The 27,191-nt window shown below is 37.8% G+C and overlaps 2 protein-coding genes and 1 long non-coding RNA gene across 9 annotated transcripts in view; 1 reads left to right on the plus strand and 2 right to left on the minus strand.

Annotated features, from left to right (window-relative positions):
* The window catches only part of KLC1 (kinesin light chain 1), a 47,508-nt gene extending 33,445 nt beyond the window's left edge, over nt 1-14,063 (plus strand). For 3 of the 7 annotated variants that reach the window (XM_069858878.1, XM_069858877.1, XM_069858879.1), the window contains exons 14-16: nt 2,983-3,113; nt 7,595-7,661; nt 9,020-14,063. In XM_069858878.1, the coding sequence (XP_069714979.1) occupies nt 2,983-3,113; nt 7,595-7,661; nt 9,020-9,085 (264 nt within the window). In that variant the 3' untranslated portion in view covers nt 9,086-14,063. Of the gene's footprint in view, nt 1-1,613; nt 2,919-2,982; nt 3,114-7,594; nt 7,662-9,019 lie in introns of those variants that run through there. The other 4 variants (XM_069858881.1, XM_069858882.1, XM_069858883.1 and 1 more) reach the window with 3 other exon arrangements.
* Nucleotides 14,064-16,911: 2,848 nt separating this feature from the next.
* Nucleotides 16,912-18,791, minus strand: LOC138721597 (uncharacterized). The gene is made up of 3 exons (XR_011337570.1): nt 18,742-18,791; nt 18,099-18,653; nt 16,912-17,045 (listed from the first exon to the last, which is right to left on the minus strand). It is a non-coding gene; the product is annotated as an uncharacterized lncRNA (long non-coding RNA).
* A 1,709-nt stretch (nt 18,792-20,500) lies between these two features.
* LOC138721374 (DNA repair protein XRCC3-like) lies at nt 20,501-26,849 on the minus strand. The gene is given in 6 exon segments (XM_069858407.1): nt 20,501-20,614; nt 20,686-20,840; nt 25,186-25,398; nt 26,307-26,344; nt 26,346-26,442; nt 26,795-26,849. Coding segments are annotated over 6 exon segments (672 nt in total).
* Nucleotides 26,850-27,191: the final 342 nt, after the last annotated feature.

Below are 27,191 nucleotides of genomic sequence, written 5' to 3' on the forward strand. Positions count from 1 at the left end.
ATATAAAAAATGGCAGTGGGGATCCATAATTGGCGATTTCATAAATTGTTCTTGCAGTCAGTTGGAAGACAGATGAATCGTCGTGGTTTGATACTCTTTAATTTAAGACAATGCTTTAAGTGCAAGGAAGTATATTTTAATATTTTAAACTGTATGTCTCCAAAGACAAGCTTTTGGGCACCTGAATCCACTTTCAGGTGTGAAATGAAAGTATTTTCACTATGAAGGAGTGACCGATAAGAGTTGGTCTTTGTTTAATGAGAAGTGTCAGGTAGTCAGAGCAGCATTATAGCCGACAGCTACTGAGTACAGGAGATGATGATGGTGGAGAAGTGTAAGCAAAAGTAATAAGGTAACTCTCATTCCTAGTGCCATAAAACCTGGCAGTTAGTATTTCCCATGGAAACAGATCTCTCCGTGAGTTTTTTTTTTTTTTGTTTACACTGAATTGAGAATTTTTTTGTTATCCTGAACTCCAGTTTTAAAGGTGTTTTATTAATCATGCAATCAGTGTTTAACTTGGAAGTTTAATGTTTTTATTTGAAGCACCCAAAGCTTGTCTACTTATTCCTAATATGCCAGTTAAGATAGTAGAAGTTAATTCTCTGTACTTACCAGATTTGTCTTGCCTTTCTTCTTTGGATCATTAGCTACTATGGGTCACAGATTTAAGACCATAGGAATAATTAGCCCTTTCACTGATCTAATACTTGTAATTGGAATTCAGAGTTATTCAGTCCTGCAAAGCTGCAGTCTGTTTTAAAAAGTGTGAGTAATATATGCCATTTAGTTTGAAACATAAATACTCAGTTAGATTTTTGAAGTTCTAATCACTTGGTAGCAAGGCATTTTGCCATTTCCAAGAACAATTTTAATTGCTGTTCATTCCAGTTGCTATAGGTAAAGGCTCCCAAAAGCAGTATCTTAAGACTTTAATGGTCTCTGTGCTTACACTGAGAATGGAAAGCATTTAGATCAACCACAGCTTATATTTGAAGGGGGATTCCTTTAGCTGCCTCACTGCATTGGGGACAGTACAAAAGTTTCCACCTGGGTAATATACGCACAACAGATACGTTCTAAAAAATAGTCATGAGACTGAATTGGCACGGATCACATGGGTTCGAATTCCTTGCAGGAATAAACAGAATTTTGTCTGGAGGTGAGGGGAAGATTTCTGCCTTCTTGCAGTTTTGTTTTGAGGAAAATTCCTGACGGAAGTTAAAGCTGAAATGAATGCACCTTTCTCTCTTCCTTTCTTCTGTTGTTTCCTCCTCCCGCCCCTTTTATTTTTGCATTATATCAGCTGAGAAAAAAAGCTCTTTGCTTACTAAGTGTAATGCTAAAGCCATCCCTTCTTAAAGGTGTTCTGTATTTTGTAGAAATTCAAACCTAAAGAAGGCACAGCATCATTCATGCTCATTTGTAAGTCACGTATTCTGGTAATGGCAGGGGCCTGCACGTTGTACTTAAGGCCAGTCCACATCCTGACTCTGGAAGTAAATGGTTTGGAATGTGACCTAGAAATACTGTAAACGTAACTGTTCAAAATTGAAAACTGTTGATTTTTTCCCAACAGTTTCATTCAGTTTTTCTCTCTCCATTTCTGACAGGCCTAGATGCCTTTTGTGATTCTTATACTGTCTCCTGCATGACGGGCGTGCACCATCTTCAAGCTTTAACTTCTTTCTTCAGTACTGACTGCTGTGTTTTAGCAACCCCCTTAGGATTCTTGTCAGAGCTACACTTCCCTGTAAACTGGCCATTCCTTCAGTGCTGGTGTCTTTTTTTTGGTTTTTCTATTTCTGTACATGTGTAGCCTTGCCAGATATGTATCTAGTCATACAAAATGTTATTACAACCATTTGCTGTGTAATACATTAGTTAAAAAAAAAAAAAGTAACAATGAACTTTATAAGTAGCTGCTCACTATGGAAAAAAGGTAGTTAAAAGTATCACACAAGGTATTATTGAAATGGCATGATGGTGATCTTTACAGGAGAAAATCAAACCAAAACCCGTAAGAGTAAGGCATGTTCTCCAAGTGCTTTAAAATGTATTTAGAAACCTATTACATGGTTAACATCAATATGGAACTCTAGATGTCTTCACATATGATTCTAAAGTAGCATTGCTGTTTAGTCTTTGTGTGAGATTTTGGCAATTATGCTTTTCTCTACTAATCTTGGTGTTCAGTGATTTGTGTATTTGTCTTTCTAACTTCTAATAAACTCACTCCAACTCAGGTGTCTGTCTGCTTAGTAGTATGTTTCTTTCTTCTTTTTCAATTCTACTTTCACATCCGCCTGCGGTTTCTATGAAGTAGGAATAGGTCACTTCTAATCTTACTAAACTGTTTGGTTTCAAGAGTAAAACATTTGAAAATAGAATTGTGGTCAGTTGGAAGCTTCTTTGGATCAGCACAGCAGTATAAAACATGAATTCAATGTGTGAAAAGCTAGACTTCATCACAGAGTTTTATAGTTTCTTTGGTGACAGTTAAAATTAAGTACAGGAATTTAACCATACATGTTTCTGATCAGAAATAGTTTTGTTTAAGGATTTTAGGTTTAATTAAATATGTTTGCAAGTAATGTAGATGTTTAGAAAGAATAAACCAGTTTTTTTTTCTGAGACTGGTGGAATGCTTTTGCTTGGGGCTTGTACTTTTTTAACCACAGTGCACTCATGAAATGTTAACGTGGTGATGGTGAATTCTTTGACTGCTGTGGTGGGGCTTTGTTAATTGTTATGAATCATGGCTTGAGCATGTCTTCACATTTCAAAAATCCTTATTACAGTTTGGAAAGAACCGTTTTGTTTTGGAAAAAATATATCTATATGGAGCTGTGTGTTTAGGTAATTGTACCAAGTATATATTAGTAGCAATAAATACATTTTTCATTAATGAAATATTGTTAAACCAGATTTGGGGGAGGGCAATATACTCTTGCAGTTTCACATTTGTTCAATTTTTTTCAGGATGGCACTGGATCTTTAAAACGCAGTGGTTCCTTTAGCAAACTTCGTGCTTCCATTAGACGCAGCAGTGAGAAGCTGGTTAGAAAGCTGAAGGGAGGAAGTTCACGAGACAGTGAACCAAAGAATCCAGGGTAATTATCTGTTCTTAGCTGTGCTGGTGTGCCCTCGTTCTGTGCCCTTGCTGTAGCCTAGTGCAGTACCTAGGGCAGTGCTTTCTTCTCTGCTTAGCTAACTGCATATCATATATATTTATAGCTTGAAGAAAAACAAAATAGGAAGTGATTTCTTAAACTTACAATGAAAGTTCTGTAACCTCTGAGGAATTGTATTTACTTTTTTACAGTTTTTTTCCCTTTTTACTGCTTTAGTTGCTTGAAGAATAGAGAAGCCTCATAGAATTATTGATGTTAGTTACCTGCAAAATTTTCCTTTTCACACAGCAGTGAAGAATAATAAACTACTGATTTTTGCAATAAAAGCTTGACTACAGTAAATCCACAAGTAACATTCTTGATATACCTTAATATCTTGACATGTTCTTAATATAGCTTTATATATTGCTGTGGGTATAAAGAGACTTATTGACTTGAGCCCTTCTCAGTTTCTATTTTTTGAAAACCCAAGTTTCAGAGAGAGAGGAAAATGTTGAACCTAATTCTGCATCTCATTAATGTTTTGGCCTCAGAGAAGTCAGTGGCAACAAATTTTAAGGAATCATACTTCTCACACTTTCTACTTTATCATGTGATTATGGATTAGGAAGTATGTAATGTTAAGACATTCATCTTCCCTTGGCTGTTGCAGAGAAGTTCGTGTTAAAGTGCACTATTGTTTTTTATAGCAATTGTGAGTGTTCCCCTCGCTCCGAACATAAATGCGATCAGTTTTGCAGGTTTTTTTCCCCTGGCTGTAGAAAACTGGAACTCATTTAGTATGACAACGTGAATTGGAACTTATGCTTTATAACAGTTAAGTTAATCCAAGTTCTCTAATTTCTGATGGAGCAACTGGATCTATGAGTAATATAGTAGATGATGATTATAATACCAGAGACAGTGATCTAGAGGCAGGTTCTCAATGTGTTTTGTAATTGCTCCAATGAAGTTTTGCCTTAATGTTCTTAATGTGGCTGTAAAACATCTTCCTCACATTTTCAACTTTGGTCTAATCTGACTTTCAGAATTGTTAATTAAAATTTCACTCAGCTGCTAGAGACTTGGTGGTGGTGAAGGCACTGAATCAAATTCAAGGTCAAAACTCCCTTTGCATTTATTGATGCATTAAGAGCTGCCTCTGAGGTGATAGATTGGGATAAACTGTGAAAAACATGTAATTAGGAGAAGGAAATAATGTAAATGTAAAATGGATTAGAGAAAACAAGAAAACACAAGCCAAAATAAAATAAAAGGAATTTCCTTCTTTGTCTTCAATCTTAGCATTTTTATACATTGATTTTCTGTTTCTATTCAGTTCTGTCTTGAGTTCATACATTGTAGTTCAGATATGTTCTTGTTGAACAAATTGAATGGATGCATGTCTTCATAGCTAATTATTAATTTTCTAATCAATTTTCTGAGACATGGAAAGGTTTTCAGTTTCTTAAAAACCAAGAGTTTTATTCCTTTGTATTAAATAGAACCAACTTATTCTGCAGGTAAAGTAACTCTGTGATTATAGGTGTAGAAAATTATGCTTACATTTAGCTGAAAACATTCGGCTTTGCAGTGTCCTGTAAGAATTTCTCTGCCTTTTTGTTGCCTGCACTTCTGTAGTGTTGTTTGACCAGTATAGAAGTAGTCTACCCACATTAACATTAATTATATAGTGGGGTCTGTATCCCCAGATAATTCCTGAAATAAAGACATCAATGTGAAACGAATTTGAAAACAAAGCAATATCTTCCTTGCTTTCTCTTTTTCACAAAATATTCTTGTATTTGAGATGTCACTGTAGTTCTTAAAGAATAATTCATTCCTATAACTTTCAATAAGTGTGTTCATTGATAGGCTTTTATGTAGACATGTGGGCTGACTCTGTAAGACAACAGATTCTACAATTTCTGTTCTAGGAAGATACAGACACTTTTAATCCTAATGTATATTTGCATTTTTAAGTAAAACCACTTGAGATTCCTGGTGTTAAACACCAGCTTTGTAGATCATGAAGCTTAGCTGTAAATACTGAGACTCTTAAGAAGTCATTTTGATTTAATTTTCTGAAGAAACTTTAGTAAACAGGGTGGTTTGTTTTCCTCCTTGAGTTTAATAAAAGTGTTATTCAGTTTTTATTATGCAAACCTTTGGGGTTTGGTGTGTTTGATAGCTGAATATTATAATATTGACATAGTATACATACAAATAATTTTTGCTATGAAGTTAGCCACCGTAGGTAGTAGAAGACTTGGGAAGTTGTTTTACCCCTGTTGCTTACACTGCAATTCTGTATGTAACAATTGGCAGTGCTGGTATGGCTCTGAATGAGAGATACTAACGCAGAAATACATTAATATCTCAGCACGAAAGACAGACTTTAGTTTTCATCTTGCTTGATACAAAAGGTTGAAGAGAATAAAGAGGAAAAGTCATCAGGGAAATAGTTTTTTTAAAATCATGCAAAAGCCTTTTTGACAAAGAACAAATCTCTAAAGAACTGTTCTTTGAAACACAGAGTATCTGCAGCATGGTATCAGTTCATTCTTTCTTTGTCATATTTTAACATTCAGTTCTGCGATAATTTAACCTTGCTTAACCAGTGTTAGGTTTGGCTTTTTCACTTTCAAACTTTTGATCATGCAGCAAACCAGTTATTATTTGTAATCTAAAAGTGGGGGGAGGAAGCTTTCATTATTGCTATTATTTAGACATCAGAAAAACAACTGTGTGCTATTTGCGCAATCCTGTTTCTAGCGCAGAGGTAGTTAAAAGTGCATTTCCTAGACTAAAGTTTTGAAGTATGTTGAGTTAAAAAAAGAACAAACAACCAAAAACCCCATAAACAAACCGGTATCTCATATGTAATTAGATATTGTCTTTTAATTGGCACTTCACCAAGAACCTAAAAATACTTGTGTAATTTTTTACTGGTGGATTTTCTATTCCCTGGAATGTCTTCCATAACCTTTATGCTCTTTTTGAGAGCTTAACGTAATGTTTTGTTTCTGTTTTATAGATTAACTTACTTTGACTTCAGTATATAACCTCTGTTGTACGTTTCCTTGAATAAATGAGAGGAGTATCCTGTGCATGAGTCCTTGCTTTGTTGTTGCTAACACTCATGTCAAGTATTTAAATTGTGTGCACTGTGGCTTTTGAAATGTGCAACTTTAATGCTAGGAAAAACCTATAAGCCTATGTTATGTGCTGCTGTTGCCTGTGTTTGTTAGTATTTTGGTTCATCATTCTGCTAAGCCTTTGCCTTATGAAAGCATTTAAAACTCATGCTTGCCTTTGACTGTTAGAGTCTTACTTTAGTAGAAAGAAAAGCTGGTTAATATCTAATGTGACCTGTATGGATAAACCCGTCCATTTTATTGGAAGGCATTTGGAACTTTGCATCAGCCAGTTCTCTCTCTCAAGCTGTAGGTAGCGTTGCAGGATTAAGGCCTCATTGTGTTGTGAATAGTTCATCAAATATGTACTTGAAGTTCTCACTTAGTTGTTTTGGAGTCGCTAAGGAGGGGAAAAAATAGTGGAAAATAAAGGTATGTTGCGAATAATGTACAGACACTTTGGGATAAATGATTTCAGATGTTCCTGTTATAGTCACCATGACGACAGGAAGCTTAAGGCTAACCTTGAATTTCATTATACAGACTTCAGAATATTTTTGTTAAAATTTGTATATGTTTGAGAAATGCAGATAAATTATTACTCCTTATCTCAAACACCAGTAGATGTTACAGTCAATGCAGTGATATTTTGACTCTCGGTGTTCCTGTGTGGGTGGTAAATTTTTTGTTTCCTCATCTGTGGCTTTTAGTACAGTATTCTAGGGTGGTTGTTGCCACTGCTTAGGGCATCGTAAAGCTAAAAGCGTAACCAAAGTTAATAGCAGCAACCATCTTATTACCCTTCACTTTGAAGTGTTTAAAATTAAAGATTAAAAAATGCTTTTTGAAATAGATTCTGGAGACTTACCTAGATGAGGCAGAAAGCTCTAAACTAATGTTCACTGTAGCTTTTTCAAGTTAAATGCTACCTATGTGACACTTATTCATGTTTCACATTTTTTTCCTGAACTGTCTGAATGTTTTCATGCATTTATGAGAAGCTGCATAAACCTGAAACTGAGAAATAGGTAATTAAAAATCAGTACTAAGTCAGTGTATTAATTTGATGTGCTTTAAAAATTGAGATTTTGAGTTGAAATTAAATCAGTTGCATGAATTGTTTAAGTTCTGAGAGGATGAATTTTTTGGGGTCTTATATGTAATTTAGAACTTAATATAAACAGAATATGTAGTTATTGTAGAGGTTATCCCTCAGATCAGTTTTGGGGCATCATTTAAACTCCCTTAACTGTGTTGCTTGTTCTTACAATTGTGTTTTTAAAGCTGTGAGTTTTCAGCTGTTCTGATCGGTTTATCCTTGCATGTTCACTGTCCTGGTTGCAGCATGAAGCGTGCCAGTTCTCTGAATGTTCTTAACATGGGTGGCAAGGCTACTGAAGATCATTTTCAAGTAAGAAGCCCTACAATACTCTTACAAAATTAGATATTGTTAGTAGGGTTTGCAATAAAAGAGTATCATAAATAATAAAAGAGCAAACTCCTAGTGCTTGGTAAGATCCTTCTTCAGTAAGATGTTTAAAGTGTACGCTTAAGGCATTGTTCTATAATGCTTTCGTGGATTATGCTGAATTTTAAGCAAGTACTTAAGTCTGACCAGTAAAGAGCATTGGCATTTATGATATCAAGCAGTCTCTGGCTTTGGACCTTCTAACTATTGAAGTGGATTTGGAACTTCTGAAATCTTACATTCTTGTAAGCACCACTTAAGAATATAAGAACTCGTAAAGCCCAGTTACTAAGTAATTTTTACTTCTGCCCCGTTATTGCTAAGGGCCCAGTTATCTTAATTGCTGTACATGTTCAGGTTCCCTTAAATGCGCCTTCAGTTGTTTCTGAGGTTGTACAGGAGCATTCTCTACAAGTTTGTCTGATCTATGTTGTGCTTCTGCTAATATAAAACTTTCTGATTTTGCTTAACTGTACATGGTGTGCCTGATCGCTGCTTCCATTTCTCGTTTTACTAGTTTCTTAAATTGTCAAATAAGTGACTGATGCTCTGCGTCCTAAACACTGTTGTGCACTTCACTAACACAGTAACTGCAACTAATTTTAGGAAAATAAAATCGCTTCTGTACTAACAAAACTGTAAAGAGGATCTTTGTCACTGTTCATCCTACAGTAGCCAGAAATCCCAAACTGTATGGCTCTCGCTTTACTGTCGAGTGGCATAAAGGTGTCTTAACTATAATATCTCCAATGAATGTACTGCAGAGTTTTCTGTGGTGTGAAATGTGTTCAAAACTTCAGCCAAAAAAAAAAATCCAGGGTAAAGCATAATTCTTCACAGCAAAAGCACCAGGGTTTTAAGCATCATGCCTTAGGTACCCCTAAACTGGATCCTTACTGTGCTGTGATTCCCAGAAGAGTAGTTTGTTTGTGTGTACATTGAGATACTGAAATTAGTCCTCACTTCTTCGGAACTTTTCTGGTTCTCCCACTATAGACATTCATGGCAATTCCCATAGGTGGCCTCTTGCATTTCTGGTAAGGCTTGGCTCGTGGCTGTAGAGGGTGCATTTATGTATCAGCATAATCTTTTTCAGTGTTGCCAGTTGAAATTTCAGGGGGAAAAAGTGTTTATTAGAATACAGGAAAAATGTTCCCCTGCCCAACATGAACATGGCCAGTTCTCTGTAGCTCCTCCTATTTGCTTGTTCCTGCTTGTTAAAGCTAATAATTCTGTTTACTTGCTTGAACTATGTGGACATCTGCTTAATTTATTTGTTTGTTTGTTTCCCCTTCACACAGGAACGAAATAATTGTCTGACAGACTCGAGAGCTCTGAGTGTCAGTCATACTGATTTGGCGCATTGAGATTCTTGGACAGAAGCTAGCTAATATTCCTTTGTGAATAAAGAAGCACTGAGACCTTCAAAGCTTTGGTTCCTCATCATTATGTATAGGAACACCTAGTGGTAGATTTAATTGGTTTTCTGCCAGTGGACTGCTGTTTTTACTTTTCTAAATAGGGACAATTTTAAACACAGCATTAGTGGGTATTTTCTTCTAAAGGAAAACTATATAGACATATGTTGCTGATTGCACTGCTCCCATTCATGCTACATATGTTGATTTCTTTAATGGATCTGCATACTACAGCAGCCAAAAAAATGCAAGAATACAAACATATTTAAAGCATACCAAAATGCAAACGTGTTCAAAAATGCAGGCAAATTGAAATGTGTAGCAGTAAATATATACAGTGCTGGAGTGAGAAAAGGACAAGTTTATGTGCATTACTGTATAAATTCAAATTGAGCATACTGTATTGGTGGGGCTTCCCTTTGCACCACTGATGATTGTAATGTTAGAAACCTTAGCTGGCAAAACAGCACTTAGACACAGCTTATTTTACCACTAGACTGAGCTATTAAATCCTAAGAGGTGGCTGAGGTTACATTACGTATAGATAGCATGAATAGCAATACTCTTGACCATAACTCTGATACTTATGGATAGAAGTCTATGGGCACAATAACTGATAGAACAGTTCACATTGATCAAGAGAAATGGAAAATGGTTTCACCTTCACCTTGTGTGGCTGGCGGATACAGAAGTTTTGGACTGCAACTGTCCCAGAGCAGCTGCTATTGCTCTTAGGGGAACATCAAGCCTCAGGTTAACTTTCTTGCTTGTCCACTGGAAATCACGGTCCCATTCTCTGTTGCTGAAAGTGCTCCAACACTTCCTTACGCTGCCTTTCTCCGTAATAGCTGATGACAGCAGAAGCAGGCAACTCCACACCGAGCTGTAACACGGTGGAGCAGCTGCTGTGCGGAGGACCACCCAGATCTGAAGGGCCCAGTGGGAGCCCTAGATGGCCATAAGTGGCAAGCAACTTGTTTGACCACACACCCATGTTAAATCTACTTACAGTTAATATATATGCTGTCTGTATACAGGACTGCTGCTGAACTGAGTATGTATGTTTTAAATATTTTATAGACACTAGTGTTTCCTTTTGCTTTTCTGTAAAGCTTGTAATTTTGTTCATCTTTTGTAAAAATTCTTATTCGTGTGAAGTTGGGTGAGAAAGTAAAAAAAACCAAGCAGTGTGTGTACAAATGTATTTGTGGTCATAGTTGTGAGTTGGAAAATGCTGAACGAAATTCACTTTGGGAAAAGCTGGAATTTTCATTCAAGGTTAGCACCAACGGTAGGAGGTAAAACATGGGGACATAAGGAAGTTTTAGTATTTGACCAGGCTGTGAAAAGTCGTTGGAATTAGTACTTCGTAGAAGTATTTGACTGGCTTTACATCTGGTTTTATGTTGTGTTACAACAACTGATGCAAAAAGTTGTACATGCAATGCACTTGACTGTTTACCAGGAAGTACGTTATTAGCATCTCTCTAAAAAAAGCTGCGTATGATATACCTGCTATGAAGACAGTTTAGAAACAGTGAGATATGATGCTGCTAATATGTAGAAGTTTTAGCACAGAGTAGTGCAATTCGTTAATGAACTCGAGCAAAGACAGATTCTTGCTCAGTTATCTTAACAATATATACTCATATAATGTAGACTCTTGAGTTGTAATCTTTTTATTAAGAGCTTTTTATATAAAAATATACGTAATATATATACCTTTTTCCCCCCTAAAGCAAAACACGTTATGTGCACCCACTGGTGGGTCCAGTTCTCTGCACTGGTGGGTTCAGTTCTCAGGCTAAGCTGGCTTTGTGCAGAGAACTGTACATCAGGTGACCAGGCTGGGTGGGGACCGTGTCCAGGTGCCAGGCAGCCACGGAGACACAGGAGAGCCCTGCCTCACTTCCCGAACAGTCTGAGGTTGTGTCATCCAGCTCTCTAGCTGTGTCCGTGAGAAACTCTCGCTGCAAACACCCCTTGCCATCAATCTCTTCCCACCAGCCTGAGGGAGGAGTGGCTCAGCACCTTGTAACAGGGCTCTGCAGGGCTCGCTGTTGCACTCCCAGACCATTCTAAAAGTCTGACTTCCAAAAACCCACAAAACGATTTAGGTGCAGGACTGATTTTGCTAATATGGAATTACTTAAATTAAATAATGTGTTTTCCACATTAATCTTTTAGCTTTGAAAGAAATTTATTTTTGCAGCCTCTCAAAAAAAAAAGAAAAAAGAACTTGTATAAACATCAATAAAATATTTAACTCTGCTGAATTACAGCATACATTCATTTTTAAAATGCAAGACCACAGTATGTTGATGGTGACAGTGAGGGAGCTTTCTTGTTTAGGATCTTATTGTTGATGGCATTACTAGTAGTGTGCTTTTAAATGTTTTAAACCTTTATACAGTATTTTAAAGTGTGTTGGAATCTTAAATTGTTGAGCTACTGCTTATTAAACAGTTCTTACATTTAATGGGTTAATTATTTTTCAGAGAAGAAACAAATTTCAAGACTCCTCCTGAAATCCGTAAATGATAGGCAATGTGCTGTTCACAGTTTGAGAAAAACTTGTAAAGAACAAACCCAATTTTAAAGTCAACTCGCATTATGTTTATATCATTAGTTACTTGTTGTCAAGAGCTGGTTTGTGTACATTTAAATTTTAGGTGGGTTTCTCAGTTGGCATTTATTTAAGCTTCTCTGCTTGAATTTCCTCTGTTTCAGTTGCAGAAAGCATAAAACCAAAAAACCCAGTGGTGTAATTCCTGGGTATCTTCAGTACTGGACTAAATCAACAGCCCTGATGAAACAGATGACTAGAAGAGACCTTGAAAATTAGGAAAGCTGCAACCTTGGTAGTGCAGCTTTGGTTTTAATCTAGCATGTTTGTGCTTGCCAAGAGATTTAAGGGTGAACTTCATTAAAAGCATAATGAGGACTCCAGACGAGGCCAGTTCCTCTCGATTCTGCTGTGAGCAGTGCCTTGTTCTTGTGGAGTGTTCAGTCAGCAAGGGTTGCGTGTAGGATGAATTGTACATTGAATTGTTACTGATGGAAAGGTGCCTGGTTGGCCTTCGGTCTGTCTGGTTTTGCACAAGTCTTTAGGAATATTGTCAGTATTTGGTCTTGAGTTTAGGTGTTATTAAATATTATCATAAAATGTAACTCTTTCATGGTTTGCTCCTCCTCTAGAGGAACAGCTGAACCGCTGCTGTGGTGTTTGTGCTTGTAATACTGAAGGGATAGAACACAGCACTTAAACAATGGAAGAACAATTGAATGTTATCTAGAGTTTGTACCTTTTCTTAAAACAAACAGCACCCCCACCCTCCCCACCAAGTCCTCCTGAGTGGCAGCAAATTAGGCTTGAGAAGTATTTGTGTTTAAATTGTACCCTTTGAATCCAGTAGTTTTTAACGAGGTGTGGTTCAGCTGTAAATATGTAGTAAAAGGGACATGCACTGCTTCATTGAAAGTGTGTTTACAATACTTGATGACTTCAAGTTATTTTAGTTTTTGTTACGCAGGTCATTTATTTTGTCTGAAAGCTGCTAAGAGAATTGCATTTCTGGTAGTGTTGGTCTGTATGGAGAGAATAAATGTAGAAAAGGTGTGATGCTGTGAAGTTTACAGTTTCATTGTATTAACTTTACATTATCACAGGCTTGTGGAAGCTTGGTAAAGAAATTGGCAGGGTTTTTTCTCTACTAGTTTAGAATTATGGGAAATCTTGAACATCCACATTTGATTATTCCCCACCCCAGACCATTCCCAAGTCTCAGCATGGTGAATAGTCAAAAGTCAGTCATCTAGGAAAAGAAAACCCCAAAATAGAACCATAGAATTACGGAATGGTTTGGTTCAAAGCAAGAAGCAAAGCACAGTGCTAACATCTGATAGAGGCCAAAGGCCCGAGTTTTTAGGTTACACTCTTTGTGAAGCTGCAAAACTGTTCATTACTTACGCCTGCTTTTAAATAAGGAATATGTAGAGTCGTAGTTGGAAGTTCAGAATGTTCCAGCTACATCCAAAAGGTCGAAGATGCTCCAATGGTTGTGCTGGCACACATGAGAGAGACTAAAAATTGTATTCAGCATGGAACAAGCTTAGTAAATTGGTGTTTAAAACCAGACCAATCCTTTGGCTCCCTATATTTATACTCGAGTCACAATTCAAGTGTGGAGATTTACCGAGTCTTTAGTTTTCAATTATGTACTTGAAGCGTTATATATTAGTGGTGGTAGGTTACAGTGTGGTTAAGCCAGAGGAAGGAGTTCTATGCAATCAGGATTGGTAGTTTATGTTTTCCAGGGCCTGATTTGAAAAAGCAAAACCAAACCCTAACAATAGAAAACTCATTTGTAATGCTGAGGTATCCTTCTTGTACCACAGCTACAGACAAAATCCCATTCAGAGTTCACCTGTTTGTCTACTCCATAAAACTGTTGAAAATAAACTTCCACAAATGTTATTTGTAACAAATGGTAGTATTTTGCTGTGATTTCATCAAGAAACTTGTAACAAAACCCCTGTTTTGTTAACAGGTCAGTTGTGTAAATTCTTTACCAAGCACAAATGAATTTGGTTCTGCTTTTCCAAAGCAGTGTTTCCAGAGCCCGATATGATCTTTCTGCTGAAAAAGGCCTTTTAAAATACAGCAAAGATCTGTAGATAAATTTGAAAATGTTTATGTTGCTCAAGTGTCACTTAATGTTTCTTTTCAAAGTGTAGGAAAATATTTCAACGCAGCCTTGCAGGCTGAAGATGATGCACTTGGTACTTTCTAGAGCATAACCCTTCTTTGTAAAAATTCAATGTTTTTTTCCCCATATAGAAACAAATCTCAGTGTGAAATCCAAAGATGAATAAAACCGTGTAAAAGGAACATTCTTAGATTGCATTTATTAAAACTTAAGCACTTTTCAACGCTTCTGACTCAAGGCTTCAAAAAGGGCAGATGCTTCATTCACTTTCTGTGTGAGGGTTTGCACCCCAAAGCTGTTCCCATGGTGGATGAGCAGCATTCGTGATTTCTGACTGTGCGTGTGGGTAAGGGAAGGAAGGGGCAGACACCGCAGCTGAATATCCAACTGCTGCCAGGGATTGACTGCAAACTGCAGGCCTGGGGAGCAGATGCATTTTAGAGGTTCAGGGTTTGTGCATGATGATGAGCCAGGAAACATACGGTAACATTCTCTGACTCAGATTTAAGCCTCCAGCTGGAGAGTTAAATAACAAGGGTAGCAACAGGAAAACTTGCTCGGGTTAGGCATTACTTAAATTTGTTGGTAAAGGTGTCTTTCATCAAGCGAACTGGGAGTTTGGCTACAGACCCATCTATGACTCTTAACACTTTGGTCTCATTCCTGCAAGCATCCAGGTTGTGAAAAGAGCCATCGACCTATTTTAACACTGAGCCTCAAGATGTGTGTCTGAATGTGGTTCACAGTGAGGTGGACTCCAGGGATTGGAGCCTGGGCTTTGATGAGGCTCTTTTGTAAATGCATGACCAGGCTATCTGGCCCCCCTTCGTCAGCCGCATCCATCTCTGGCTTTTTTAAAAATCAGATTAGTACAACAGGATGAGCAACATATTGGCTGAAGTTCCTGTCCCACATAAACATGCCAGGAATGGAAGAAAACAATTTGAGAGTTACCTATGCAGCATTACTTTATCTTCATTAAAATTGTTAGGTGTGGAACATGGGGATTTGAAGACGAGGTAGCTCTGGCTCTGAGCTATAGCACGTTCACTGGTTCCTTACACTGAGTACACAAAGACAGATTCATGTTTGTATTTTATTAAAAACTGCCAGAGAACATGGGTGCGTCCAAGTACAAAGGATAGAAGACAGTTTAGAAAAGAGATCAGAGGTGATTTGTTACGCTATTCACACAATACACACAATTCCCTTCAATGACTGATGGGATTTCAGAAGGCACTGAAGTCAACTCATCCTTCCTGCTTGCTCTAGTTTCCCTTCTTCAGCTCTAAGGTGTGACTGTGCCTGTTCTTAAGAACTTCCCTGAGGCAGTCAGACAGTCCATGTCTTCCCAGGTCCTTTCTTTGTGCTGTGCTCCATTAGCCTCCACGAAGGCTTCTGCCAGAGAGTTCCAGCTGACCCAACGTACAGCTAGACAGAACTTGGCCTTTCTGCTGCCCAGCCGCGTGCTTCCCCAAGGAAAATGGCTGCTGAACTAGCTCCTTAATGAGCATCACTGGGGAAAGGCAAAGGCAGCAGCTATTTCACTAGTGTACCTGAAGAACGCAAAAGGAACATGTGTGGACCTCCCTTTTACCGAGTGATCGTCATTCCTCTGAACTGATATTTATGGAAGGTTTTCATTTGCTCCAAATCAGAACTGAGCAATGTAACTACACATAAAAATGGACTCTGGTAGACTTCTTGTCTTCTGAAAGCTTATCAAGTACGTGATACAAGTGAGCATCATACAGTGACAGCAGCAGGCACCCACGTAACACAGGCCAAGCAAGGTCTACGGCCTTAGAAAATGTGCATGAGTAACTTCATCTTGCTTTCTTTCACACCAAATGCAGCAATGACTGGAAAAAGCACGTCACAGCAGCAGTCCAAGGGCAACAGAAAAAGATGTGATGAACAGTACAAAGACTGAAAAAAAAAACCCCACCATATAAGGGTTTAAAAACAACATAAACCTGAGAAGAGCAATAGCTCCATAGATGGATGAAAACAGCTAAAGGCGCCCTTCAGAGGCACAATTCAGCTAAAAGCCTGGCAGTAAGGACAGAAGACACTCAAGGCAGCTACGCAGAAGCTGATCAAGAATGTTCTCCAGGTCCAACAAAACACAGAGCAGTGCAGGTTATTGGGAAGAACATGAACAGAGCCCTTGCTCTGAAACTACCTTGTTATATAGATTCAGTAACGGGCAAACAGAACAAGGGGTTTGTTATTTTTTTAAAAGGAAGAGGCTATAGAGGCTTTTGCTATGAGGAGAAGGCACTGGGAAGCCAGAAAACACTGGGAAAAAACCAAACAAACAACATTTCAAAAGAATCTGTAGAAGTTCTGTGAAGCTAGATATGCCCATACAGTACAAAAGCCCTGCAATTTTAATTCTTACAGTAAAAGATGTTAAAATCAAGAATCCTTCTGGTATTTTTTTAGTCCTAATTATTAATAACAAGTGGTTTAAAAATCGGATAGCTGCTTTGTGACTGAGCTGTCCTTTGACAGAGCTGCTTTGTGTTATTTCTGAGGCCCTATAGATAGAAGAATGGCTATACGTAATGGCAGCACGAGGACTAGAAACAGCATCAGGCAATATTATCTGGTTAAATCGGAGTCCCTTTGGGTCTGGAAACAGAGATATACAATTGCAGTAACTGCTCTTTCTTGATTAGGATGCTATTAAAACAAAATCAGAAATCAAGTCTCCCCTACCACTGGAATTGCCCCATCACTCTTCATTGTGCAGCCTCCACCTGCCCACAGCTTTACTCTCCGTCAGAAATCTTCTGTCCCAAGGAAAAGCTGATGAATGTGTAGACAAGGCTTGATGTAGTCATATCACTGTTCATGTATTTCAGCATCCACTTCCCTCGTCTAGGAAGGTTTCCATTTTACTAGTAATTCTTCCTGAAGTAAAGTAGCTTTGATACATTTTTGGAGCAGGATGCTTTACTATGCAAAGGATTTATTTTATTCCTTTTACACCTTCCAATTTTACTGTATAGTAGCAAAAGGATGGAGGGAGATGAGGAGCAAAAACTACTCGTAAAGTCCTCAAACTTCTAGTTGGGTGTGATGCAACTCCAGCTGATTGCACAGGCTGGGGTATCCGGCTGACCATCAGTCTCATTAGCAGCTGATTTGCCCAGGTTATTCCAAGTGATGGACAGACTCTCTTATCCACTACACTATAAAGAAAGCATTACAGATTTCTGCATGTCTGGATTTAATGTGAAATACCTTCACTTCTGTTGTAATAAAATTACACTGGAAGAAATGACCTGCTGTTTTGATATTTACTGTTTTTTGCTATATTTAAAACTACAAGTCTTTGAAGACGGAAATTACAGGGTATACTCACAAAACTATATGCTAGGCTCTCTCTACAGCAAGGTAACAACTGGAGACAAGTGCTTCTATACAGAATAATTCATTCATTCCCAGCCACAGCCATGGTGAATACCTGCCTCTCTCTTGAAGGGTGCCCTCTTGTGATAGGAAAATAGCAACTGAAAATAGTTGAATCTTAAATATTTGAAGTGTGTTGGCTCTGGATTCCACACAAGGAATACTTTGAAATGCTGGGTAGACAGAACACTGTCTATGTATTACTTTCAAGCCAAAGTTTAAAACAATTTTTTTTCCCCTCAAAAAAAAGTGCAATCTCTCAGTAAAACAATTACGGGAGGGGATTGAACCTTATCCTTCTTCTGTGTCAGTTTCTGAATCTGGAGGGCAGAACTAACTTCTTGCAAAAAACCACATTTATCTAGTACCTAACTTAGCTAGTAAATCAATATTAGAGTTAGGATTCAAACAACAAATACATAGGTTTAAACCCTGTTAATATCCTGGTGTCAAAAGATACTCTATTTTGTTCTTAAGCAACTAACAAAACCAATCAATAAGGTTTGGTCACTATGTTTTTTTAAGCAGAAAGAAAATGCACTCAGTTATATCAGAGTCAAGAAGAGATGCAAAAGTACCCTTCTGTAAACAAGTGCACTAGCCATTAACTCCAGGGAACATTTCCCCCATGACTTGCTGATTAGGTATTACCACAAAAGTGCGTAAGACAGTTTCTTCCACTTTACAGCCCATTGGCTATTGCTGATCTCCAGCAAACACAGCATTGCTGGGTAAATGCACTCTTAATACGCTCTAGTAGTTCATACTGGAGTTATAAAAAATACAGTGGTTAAATCGTGCTGTGTCTGACATTTCTGTTGCGGATGACTTACCCACAACCGCACTGAGCAGCTTCCAACTCGCTCACAGCATCGGTCACCTAAAGCAGAAAAACATTTGAAGGTGACCTGTAGTTATGCACTTGTTTTTAGCAAACAGAAGGGCAGGGAAGGGACAAAGCCAAGAAAATCCAAGTTATCAGATCACATATTAAGACAAGTTAGAAACCCCTTATTCTTTCATGGCAAACTAAAAGGGAGTTGTGAAGTATTATCTTAGCTTGATTAGCTAGATACAGCTTATATGAATTTAACTACTATTAGAGGCTTACTTTGATTAAAAAAAAAAAGGAGCAAACAAAAAAAGAACACGCACCCCTCTTCCAATGCTGTACCTGCAGTAAAAGGTACTGAAGCCCAGGTCTCCAAAAGATGTCCTGCTCCCAATGATTTCACTGCCTTTGAAAGCCTGCTTAATGGAGTGGTTTGGCTTTGCTTAGAGCCCAGAAAAAATGCACACCTCTTGACTCCCTCCGTTGTCTTTTAATGTAATGATCCTTCCACACAAGTTCTTCACAAAGTACAGCAAATTAACTCATAGGTACTTCTCTAAACATAACATACTGAACGGATTACTTTACATGCAGCATCTTCCTCAATGTTCTTATATTCACAGCTTATTTCTGTAACTACAGACCTGCTGAGTCACCTGCCATTAGAACACAGTCCTGAAGGGCCCTCTCTCAGACTGTTGTCTTTCAGTGTCAAGCAGCGACCTCATTTATCATGAGCGAGCACCAAAATAAAACTCCCATCATGGGAAGGTAGATTTAAGACACTCTCTGCTGAAACACACAGACATTTGCTAAACAAAGAGCAAAATCCAACGTATACTTCCCAAGGACAACAAACTGTCTCCACCAATACCAAAATTCAGAAAGCAGTTACAGGAAATCTCAGTTTTCCTGAAACACCAGCTGACCCTGTGAAAGATTACGCAAGAAAAAGTTGGTTAACAAATCAGGAGTAACTCGAGGCTGAAATTTAAATCCTACTGTATCTTAATGGGATCTTACTGAAAAGAAAAACACCATGTATGCCTATCAGCTGTTCAAATTTCTGCTATGTATACATTCTAATACACGCCCTTCCAGCCATGTCATAAATGTGAGGTTTTACACACTGCTTATGCTGTAGTTCTGTAGCCCCAGAGCAATCCTGCTGGCGATGGCGTTTGAAGCTAGTGTTAGGAAAGAACTCTGTAATTTTTGTTTGATGCTGTATGTATCTATTTTCATTAGCTTTAATGGTCAACCTTTGAGAACAGTAAGAGTCTATAAAAGCTTAAATGAAATTCTTAAACTTTGAGAAGGTAAAAATTACCAGTTTAAAGTACACCAGTTTAAGGAAACTTCAGTTTCCATCAGTCATTAATACTCAGTGTTAAATATGACACCAGGAAATGCGCCTACACAGAATTCCCTCCGCCCCATTTATAAAATGGTCCCTATAAAAATCAGAAGCAATTTCGGTGTCATACCTGATTAATGCACTAACTGATTAATTGTGGTTTGGGCACTTTCTTCCCTTGCTATCATCTGCCTATCGCCATATAGCAATGTGTTCTGTGTGTATGGATACACACACACATACACACAAACTGAATCTATATTACAATTTCTAATGTAATCTATTGCATAGTTGCTGGACTTAACAGTGAGTGTAGTTATTTACTTCTAAGAGTATTTTAGAGAGATGCACATACTATTAAACCACAGAGGGATTCTCTTCGTTTTACAATAACATACTCTGTAGCTTCCAGAAACTACAATTAGAACTTCAATTAATATTTCCAATGACAGGGACATGGTAAAGGTAACTCAGCTGCTGCCTGGACCACACAGCGAATAAGTGGCAAGCAGAGTAATGTACAAAATTTTCTTATACCCCCAAACTACAACTAAAAAAACCCCAGCAATCAGAATGATTCAACAAGTGCTACTTTCAAACCTTAGAGAAAAGAGAAATTCTGACATTCTAGCAATAAAGAACATGGATACTTAGGAAAAATCTAGATATGTGGGTTTGCAAGGCAAGAATACAGTACTGAAGTTGGCATCTGTTCCCCTCCAGTTCTGCTCTGACACTTTACAGGCATCACACACAGCTGCACTGTGGTGGTTATGCTGTGTCATTACCTTTTCCAGGTATCATTTCTTTGTTTCCTTTCCTCCCATCTGCTTAAACTGCAGTTTAACAACTCTGGTGTTATATTGCAAGTTAGCCAGGACAGATACCCCTGTGTATATATATTTATATCCTGCCTCCAAAGTCCGTGAAGATCTCCTTAGGAGCTGCAGTAAATCTAGGAGCACTAAGTCTACTACATTTTAACAAACACAATTACTTACAAAAATCCACGACATGTTTCATTCTAAACACTTAATATTTATCTTTCAATATCTTTCATAATAAAACACTGTAACAGACAGTTCTCTAACAGCAAATTGCAGAGATAAAGGAATATTCATTACACATCTTAGTTCACTTTTAGCCTTTTGAAAGGTCTCCTGTGTCAAAAAGCTCTGTGGTTACTGGATTATAGCAGGATTATGTACTCTTGATTTGTGTTACTACTTACTAAGTTTGCTGCGTGCTCAACAAAAATACTGTTTCCAAACCTGATCTTCTGTATGATTTCAGCTGGAACATTTGCACGCAGCCTGTGCTGTTGTTCTATGAGTTGTTGTAAACGTTTACTTGGGAATACATCTTCTGTACAAACGTAGACAGCTCCTATTGCCAAGGAAAGCACCTTCATTATTAGAACAGCTCTCTTAACAACACAAAACCAAACCAATACATTCTGCACTCCAAAGCTAGGTGTACATATGTGGAAATTCAAGTGATTTTCTTTTGTAGCCATATTGAAGCAATGATGAACAACAAAAAACCCACTCCTAGAACGTTACCGTAGTTGTCAGGTCCTTTTTTCAGTGCTCTCCACTAGGTGACACTCATCCTTCAGAGCTGTGGAACACCTGCTCACCTAACTGGGGTGACTTCGAGTATCACAACTTATCCAACCCACAAACAGTGATACTGCACAGTTTGCCCATTCTGGGCACAAATCCAAACCACAGCACTATACTGTGAAGGAAATTAACTACCCCAGCCAAAATCAGCACTACTAGTGTTTTGATTAAATTTACTCATTGTTTTCAAGTTTCTTGGGTTTAAATTTACACATGGTGGTGTAGTTAGCAACACCATTTGTAAGCCATTTTAAAAAGTATCACTTACCCATTCTCAGTCCAATTAACTCTTCCTGAAAATGGTAGGTTAGATAAAAAGCATTACATTTCAATCACACTACGCTGAGTGATGTCTGTATGTTTTTACTGTGGTTTCCGGTTAACAAGTATGCATTATTGCACAGAAAATTAACCATACACATCAAGGATGGTGGGAAAAGAAAATAGAAATACTTTATTCTGTTATTGCAGAACTAGCCAGCATTATCAGCTTACAGGGTTACATCCAAGAACTAAGTCCACTCATTAAAGTGGCTGAAGCTGCTAACACAGCTTGGCAGCTGATGTGCTAGGCAATGTGAGACTTCCTGAACATCTCCACCCCTTAATGGTCTATCCCTACGCTGGCTCTCCAGGGACTCCGATGTCCCATTTCCAGATACAACTTCCATATCTCTACAGATTCCATTGAAAAAAAAATTATGAAAATGTATCCAACAGCAGAAATTGAAAGATCTCAGGATTGTATCAAGTAAAAAGTAATGGCTAACAATAAAAATATTTTGCTGGTGGACACCTGTATAGCACAGGGTACTGAGTTCTAAGAATCTTCTATGTAAGACAAAGATAAGCCTAAGCTTAGTTTTCTTTAGGACTAAACTTGCATTGTCAACTTAACTCTCCCCAACTCCTCCACAAATTTACACAAAATGCCCTACTTCACATGTGAGATATTAAAATAAATAAATACATGAATTTCCCAACATACGGTCTTCTAAATACTTTCCAAATACTCAGAAAGGTATCAGATAAAGTAAAAAAATTACCCATGCCCACTAATTAAAAATATTGTCTTTCATGGGTGAGAATTAAAGACCTTCTCTAATTATAAACTCACGGAAAAATACTCCATCATCATCCACACCCTCCATAGGAGGTACTGAAATGTTTCCTCAATTTCTATTTCTATGCTGCTAACAACAGGTTCAAATCATACTTCAGCTCCTTTTTACTTTTCTCAGCCCTAACAGCCAATAGCATTTATCACAACAACATTCAGCCTCTGTTCTTAATTCCCTAATTCCATTAGGTATACACTTATGTCTGAGGGAACTGAGGGCTGTAAGCAGTTACAACATTTGTCAGTGAGTAAGGAATCCACTAAAGCACCAGTGATCACAGCAGCTGAAATCTGATTATGATTCTTGACCTACAATATATTAAAAAATAGGAAGTTGAACTGTGGGTATCTTCTGTACTTTTCCCACCTTCTTCCTAGCATTTGAGTGGATGGAATTCTGAATTTTAAACTGTGGGTATACATGCTGTTTTCAGTAATTACAATGACTGAAGCCATACACGATACTTGCATACACAAATGAGAACAGATGCAAAATCCCAACAGCAAATAAAGAAAATTAAAGAGAAAATGAGTCCACAGCCACTTGAGCTCATGAAGCTTACAGTGACAACAGCAGCTTCTTCAACACCATCTGAACTTCTGTGAAGCTCGGGCAAGGAAATCACAGTAAACTATTCATTACATCACTTAACTGCTTAAGGCTTTTTAAATAGCTAATTATTAGACAGTTAATTAAGTGAACCTTAACTGCCTTGTCTATTTCCCTAGGGTAATTTCTCCTAATTGGACTAATTTCCATATCACTCTCCAACAAATCAGTGCTTTACTGTAATTTAGGCTGCTAAAAGTGCTGTGCTGGTTGTTGACAAGCCTCAAAACCAACAAAAAACTAAAATACACTAAAAAAAACCCACCCTCAAGGAAGGACAAATTTTGAGTCCTATGAACATAATCTGTCATGCGCCAAACCAGCTTGTTACCAAGAATCAGGTTTTTTCTAATCTAGAATTTTAATATAGATATGAATTTTTCACATTATATTAATGTATTACTTTTGAATATGGGCATGTAAAATAAATTCAGCCAACACGCAATCGGCCATAACTGACATTCTTAGAATAGCAGAAGGATAACCTAACCTTCAGGCAAAGGATGTCCCATTTTCTTAGTTTGCTGCCAACCCCCTAGCACTGAGAATAGTAAACAAGATTATCACAAAATCAAACGAAGCAAACAAACAATAAATCTCTACTGTCTAAAGAAATGTACTTCAACATCACCACCTAAGAGAAGGGAAGTTTCTAGCAGTAAAAAAAACCCTAAAACAACCCACCATGATTTTAAATCGTAAGCAAAGATTTAGCACAGAGATTAACTATTCTACTGGCAGACTAACTTCTATTGGCAGCGCTAGACTTCTGTAATAGTTACTAAGCATTGTTGTTCTCCTCAAGCTTCCTAAATAAAAGTCTTCAAACTTAACATAAGCTTTTAATTTCCTGTATATCTCATGAGACTCAACACAACCCTTATTTATAGACCGGAGGGAAATGAAGTTTCATTTTTTAAGTGCTATGCAAACAATATCTTCTGCCATGACTGTATCCAACACATCACAAGATACCATGCAGAATTAAAAACTAAACTAATAAGGATTCCAAAGCCCCCCTTGCTCTCCAACTCCTGCAGCAGGATACTTCTGCCTCCTCTAGCTTTCAAGATCCTCAAAAATTCTGCCCTCTCAGCCCTTCTGAAACACTCCGGTTCCCTCACAGAAGCCCTGATATGATGCCCGTTCTGTCCTATCTTCCATGGAATGCTTGGGAGTGGATAGATGGGGAACACACACACGACAAGGCAATCACACCAAGAGCATAAGAAACAAGAACCATCTCCAAACACAAAGAATGAAAAGATTTGCCCTTTTGTAGTTCTACAAGGAAGAGTGTAGTTTGGTACAACAGACAAGAGTGTCATTAGGATGCTGGGCACCTTCTTCTTTACTCCATTCCAGTTTGTTCCTTTCTTTCAACATACACAGGGAGAAGTGCTGAGGCACAAACAAAAATGTATTTGCATTCAAACTATTCGCAGCAGTTAGCACCAGCACAAGGAGAGCGAACAAAATATATTTGCTTCTGCTCTGATTAATGACTTAACTTACAGCAAAGCAATGTAATCCACAGGCTAATTACTACCCTTTATGCAAGATCTTCATTTGGACATTCCATGATTTTTCCACCTGGGCAGATACAGTACAAGAAATAAAGTTTGCCCACAACAACCACTGAGCTGCCAAATTAAAGCCAGTGCTGCATGGAAGGAAGAGCAAGATCACAGCCAAAACACACCTACGGCAGACTACTAGGACATTGAATTCTCAAAAGTGATACAAGTTCCCTCCCTTTCCAAGGCAGCATACAATAATTAAACACCAAAATATCAGGAATTAGATTAATGTGATAGATGATTAAAAAAAAAGTACCAAAAAAACCCCCAAACCTGGTCACTTCAGCAAAACCAGGAAAACGGTGACTACAAAACAATGTTAACTTTCTCCAATTACATTTCCATCAATTTTACTGTGTAAATCACTTTAGTTATTGGAATAAAACTAAATATTCTTTGAAATTTGAATCTCCCCCCCAACTAGGGAATATATACCATATAGCCAAGGGATAAATCTGTCAAGCTGTTCTGCTGTGATGGTTACCTGAGGAGTCAGTAAGTACTTGTGACAGCAACAATTTTCACAGACTGTTTAAAGGTGTCTCGTTCAACCCACAGCAGCAGGCAGACAAAAACCAGCCAATAGTAATTTTGTATTAAATTATGTTTTGATACAGGATATGTCCAGCACGGTTTTCTCTCTATGAAGGTCCATCACTAATTCACTTACTACTAATATTATTGCAGAAGGATACAACACAGACTCAATACCTGCATCTACTTCAGTGCACTGACGATGTTCTTAAAGACAGTATAGTCATCCAAATGATAAACTGATTCATATTTCAATACGTACCAGACTCTAGTCCACCATATTTGTAAGGATACTGCACACAGAGGCACAGTTGCAAACTAATCTGAGTCTTCCCAGCAGAACTTTCCCCAGCAAGTTCTGTGATTCCCACTAAAGGAATGGCACCTTTTAACAAGGTATCTAGTACTGAACATCCCAGGCTTAGCTTCTGGTGTTGGGAGGTGAGATGATCTTTATCTTGGTACAGTTGAAGTGCTGCAGGGTTTTGTTGTTTTTTTTCCAATAACTGAAAAAAAGAAAAAAAATTAAAAAAGGAATGCCATTTAGTATCATTCTAACACACAACGATACAAAATAGAGGCTGTATACCAGGTTTACTTCAACAGATATTTTCTTTGTTGAAGGGAGATTTTTCTCATTCTGCCAGGTTTTCCCCACCTCCCTTTCCCCAAGGAGCCTACTAACTGAATGTCTGCTCAAAAACTGATAGTTTACGCTGAGCCCTTTCTCCCTCTCCAACTTTTTTTCCTCCCTCTGCCTCTAAGCAGTCTCTGTGGAAAGCTACACTCAAGGAAAATATTGCCAGCAAGGTTCAAGCACAGCAATTACAGAAATGGAAAGCCAGAGTAGACCATGAAACTGCATACCAGGCCTCTAGCCAAGGCCTGAAGATACATGCAAATTGCAAGGAAATAAATTCTAAGTACAGAGCTGCCATGAAGCATTTGTACAGGGGAAGCTATTAGGTCCTGCTTGGTTTAGAGTGAGGTGTTCATATCAAATCAGTTTACGTAGTTAAAAATGTACCATATACGTTTTTCAACTAGTCTTAGTCCAAAAGGAAAACAGTAAGAGAGAGATAGAGAAAGAAAAAGGAAATTTTTTGTTCCTCTAATCAAGTTTTCCAGACTGAAGAATCATTTTGTCCTGTTTCAGGCAAGCTTGACCGTGAAGAATGACACCCACCCGCTTCCATCAACCTTCAAGGTCCCAGAGGACTGTCCTTAGGACAGTTAATTAATTCACTACAGCATCACTATACCATTTGCCTTTTCACTTTCAGAATCCCATTACTGTGTCACTAAGGAGCCAAAACTATATTTTCACCCAGTGAAATACTTTCAGATGTAAATAGAACAGATTTTTTGCATTGACTGTATTACCTGTAAGCATATTGTCTCTCCTCAGCGTGTGAGAGACTTTTCAGTAAGCACTGTATATCTGCATTGGATAGCTTCATCAGTCTTTGCAAGTCTGCTTCAGAAAGATTTAAAAGCTCTCTTACTGATCTTATGTCAGCTGAAACGAGAACAATTCTTGTAAATGCTTTTGGCTAGATTACAGTCATATGCACAAAAGAAGTTTTTCCACTTTCTACTACTTGTTTACTTGTAGTTTACCTACACTGCATTCCTGTAAGCAGAGCAGGCAATGTTTACTTTGCATATATCAACACATGCTATAATATGGCTTGGAAGAGCATGGGGTAATGTCATAATTTCCAATTACTCAAAAAACTTGCTTATGAAATACTTCATTAAAGTTCTAAAATGTTACTGTACATCTATGTGCTTACACACACGAACAAAATTATGTAAAGGAAGACACTAGGTAATAGATCTATTAGTGACATATTTGTAAACCAAGTTACCTTTCTTAAAGGCAACAATTACTTTAGGATTCAAGTCAAACTGGTTCCAGTTCATTTCCTGATACAGTGCCAGGGTGAATGATCTTTTATTAAAGAGGATTTTATCAGATATACCGGGAACAAAAAAAATAAGTATCATTCAATGTGAAAGGACTGTAGGAATATTCTTTTCTTATAACAACATATTTATCAATTATCTTAGAAAAATAATGATGATTCAGTACACTGGCAGAAGTCTTCTCATGCAGCTGTTTACATCATCTGTTTACATCATAGAATGGTTTGAGTTGGAAAGGATCTTAAAAGATTATTGTGGTGGTTTGAACTAAACCGTGACAACTACCCAGTTCCAACCCCCCCTGCCATAGGCAGGGACACCTTCCCTTGGATCAGGCTG

The sequence above is a fragment of the Phaenicophaeus curvirostris genome, chromosome 5 (assembly GCF_032191515.1).
Source record: "Phaenicophaeus curvirostris isolate KB17595 chromosome 5, BPBGC_Pcur_1.0, whole genome shotgun sequence".
Classification (NCBI taxonomy): domain Eukaryota; kingdom Metazoa; phylum Chordata; class Aves; order Cuculiformes; family Cuculidae; genus Phaenicophaeus; species Phaenicophaeus curvirostris.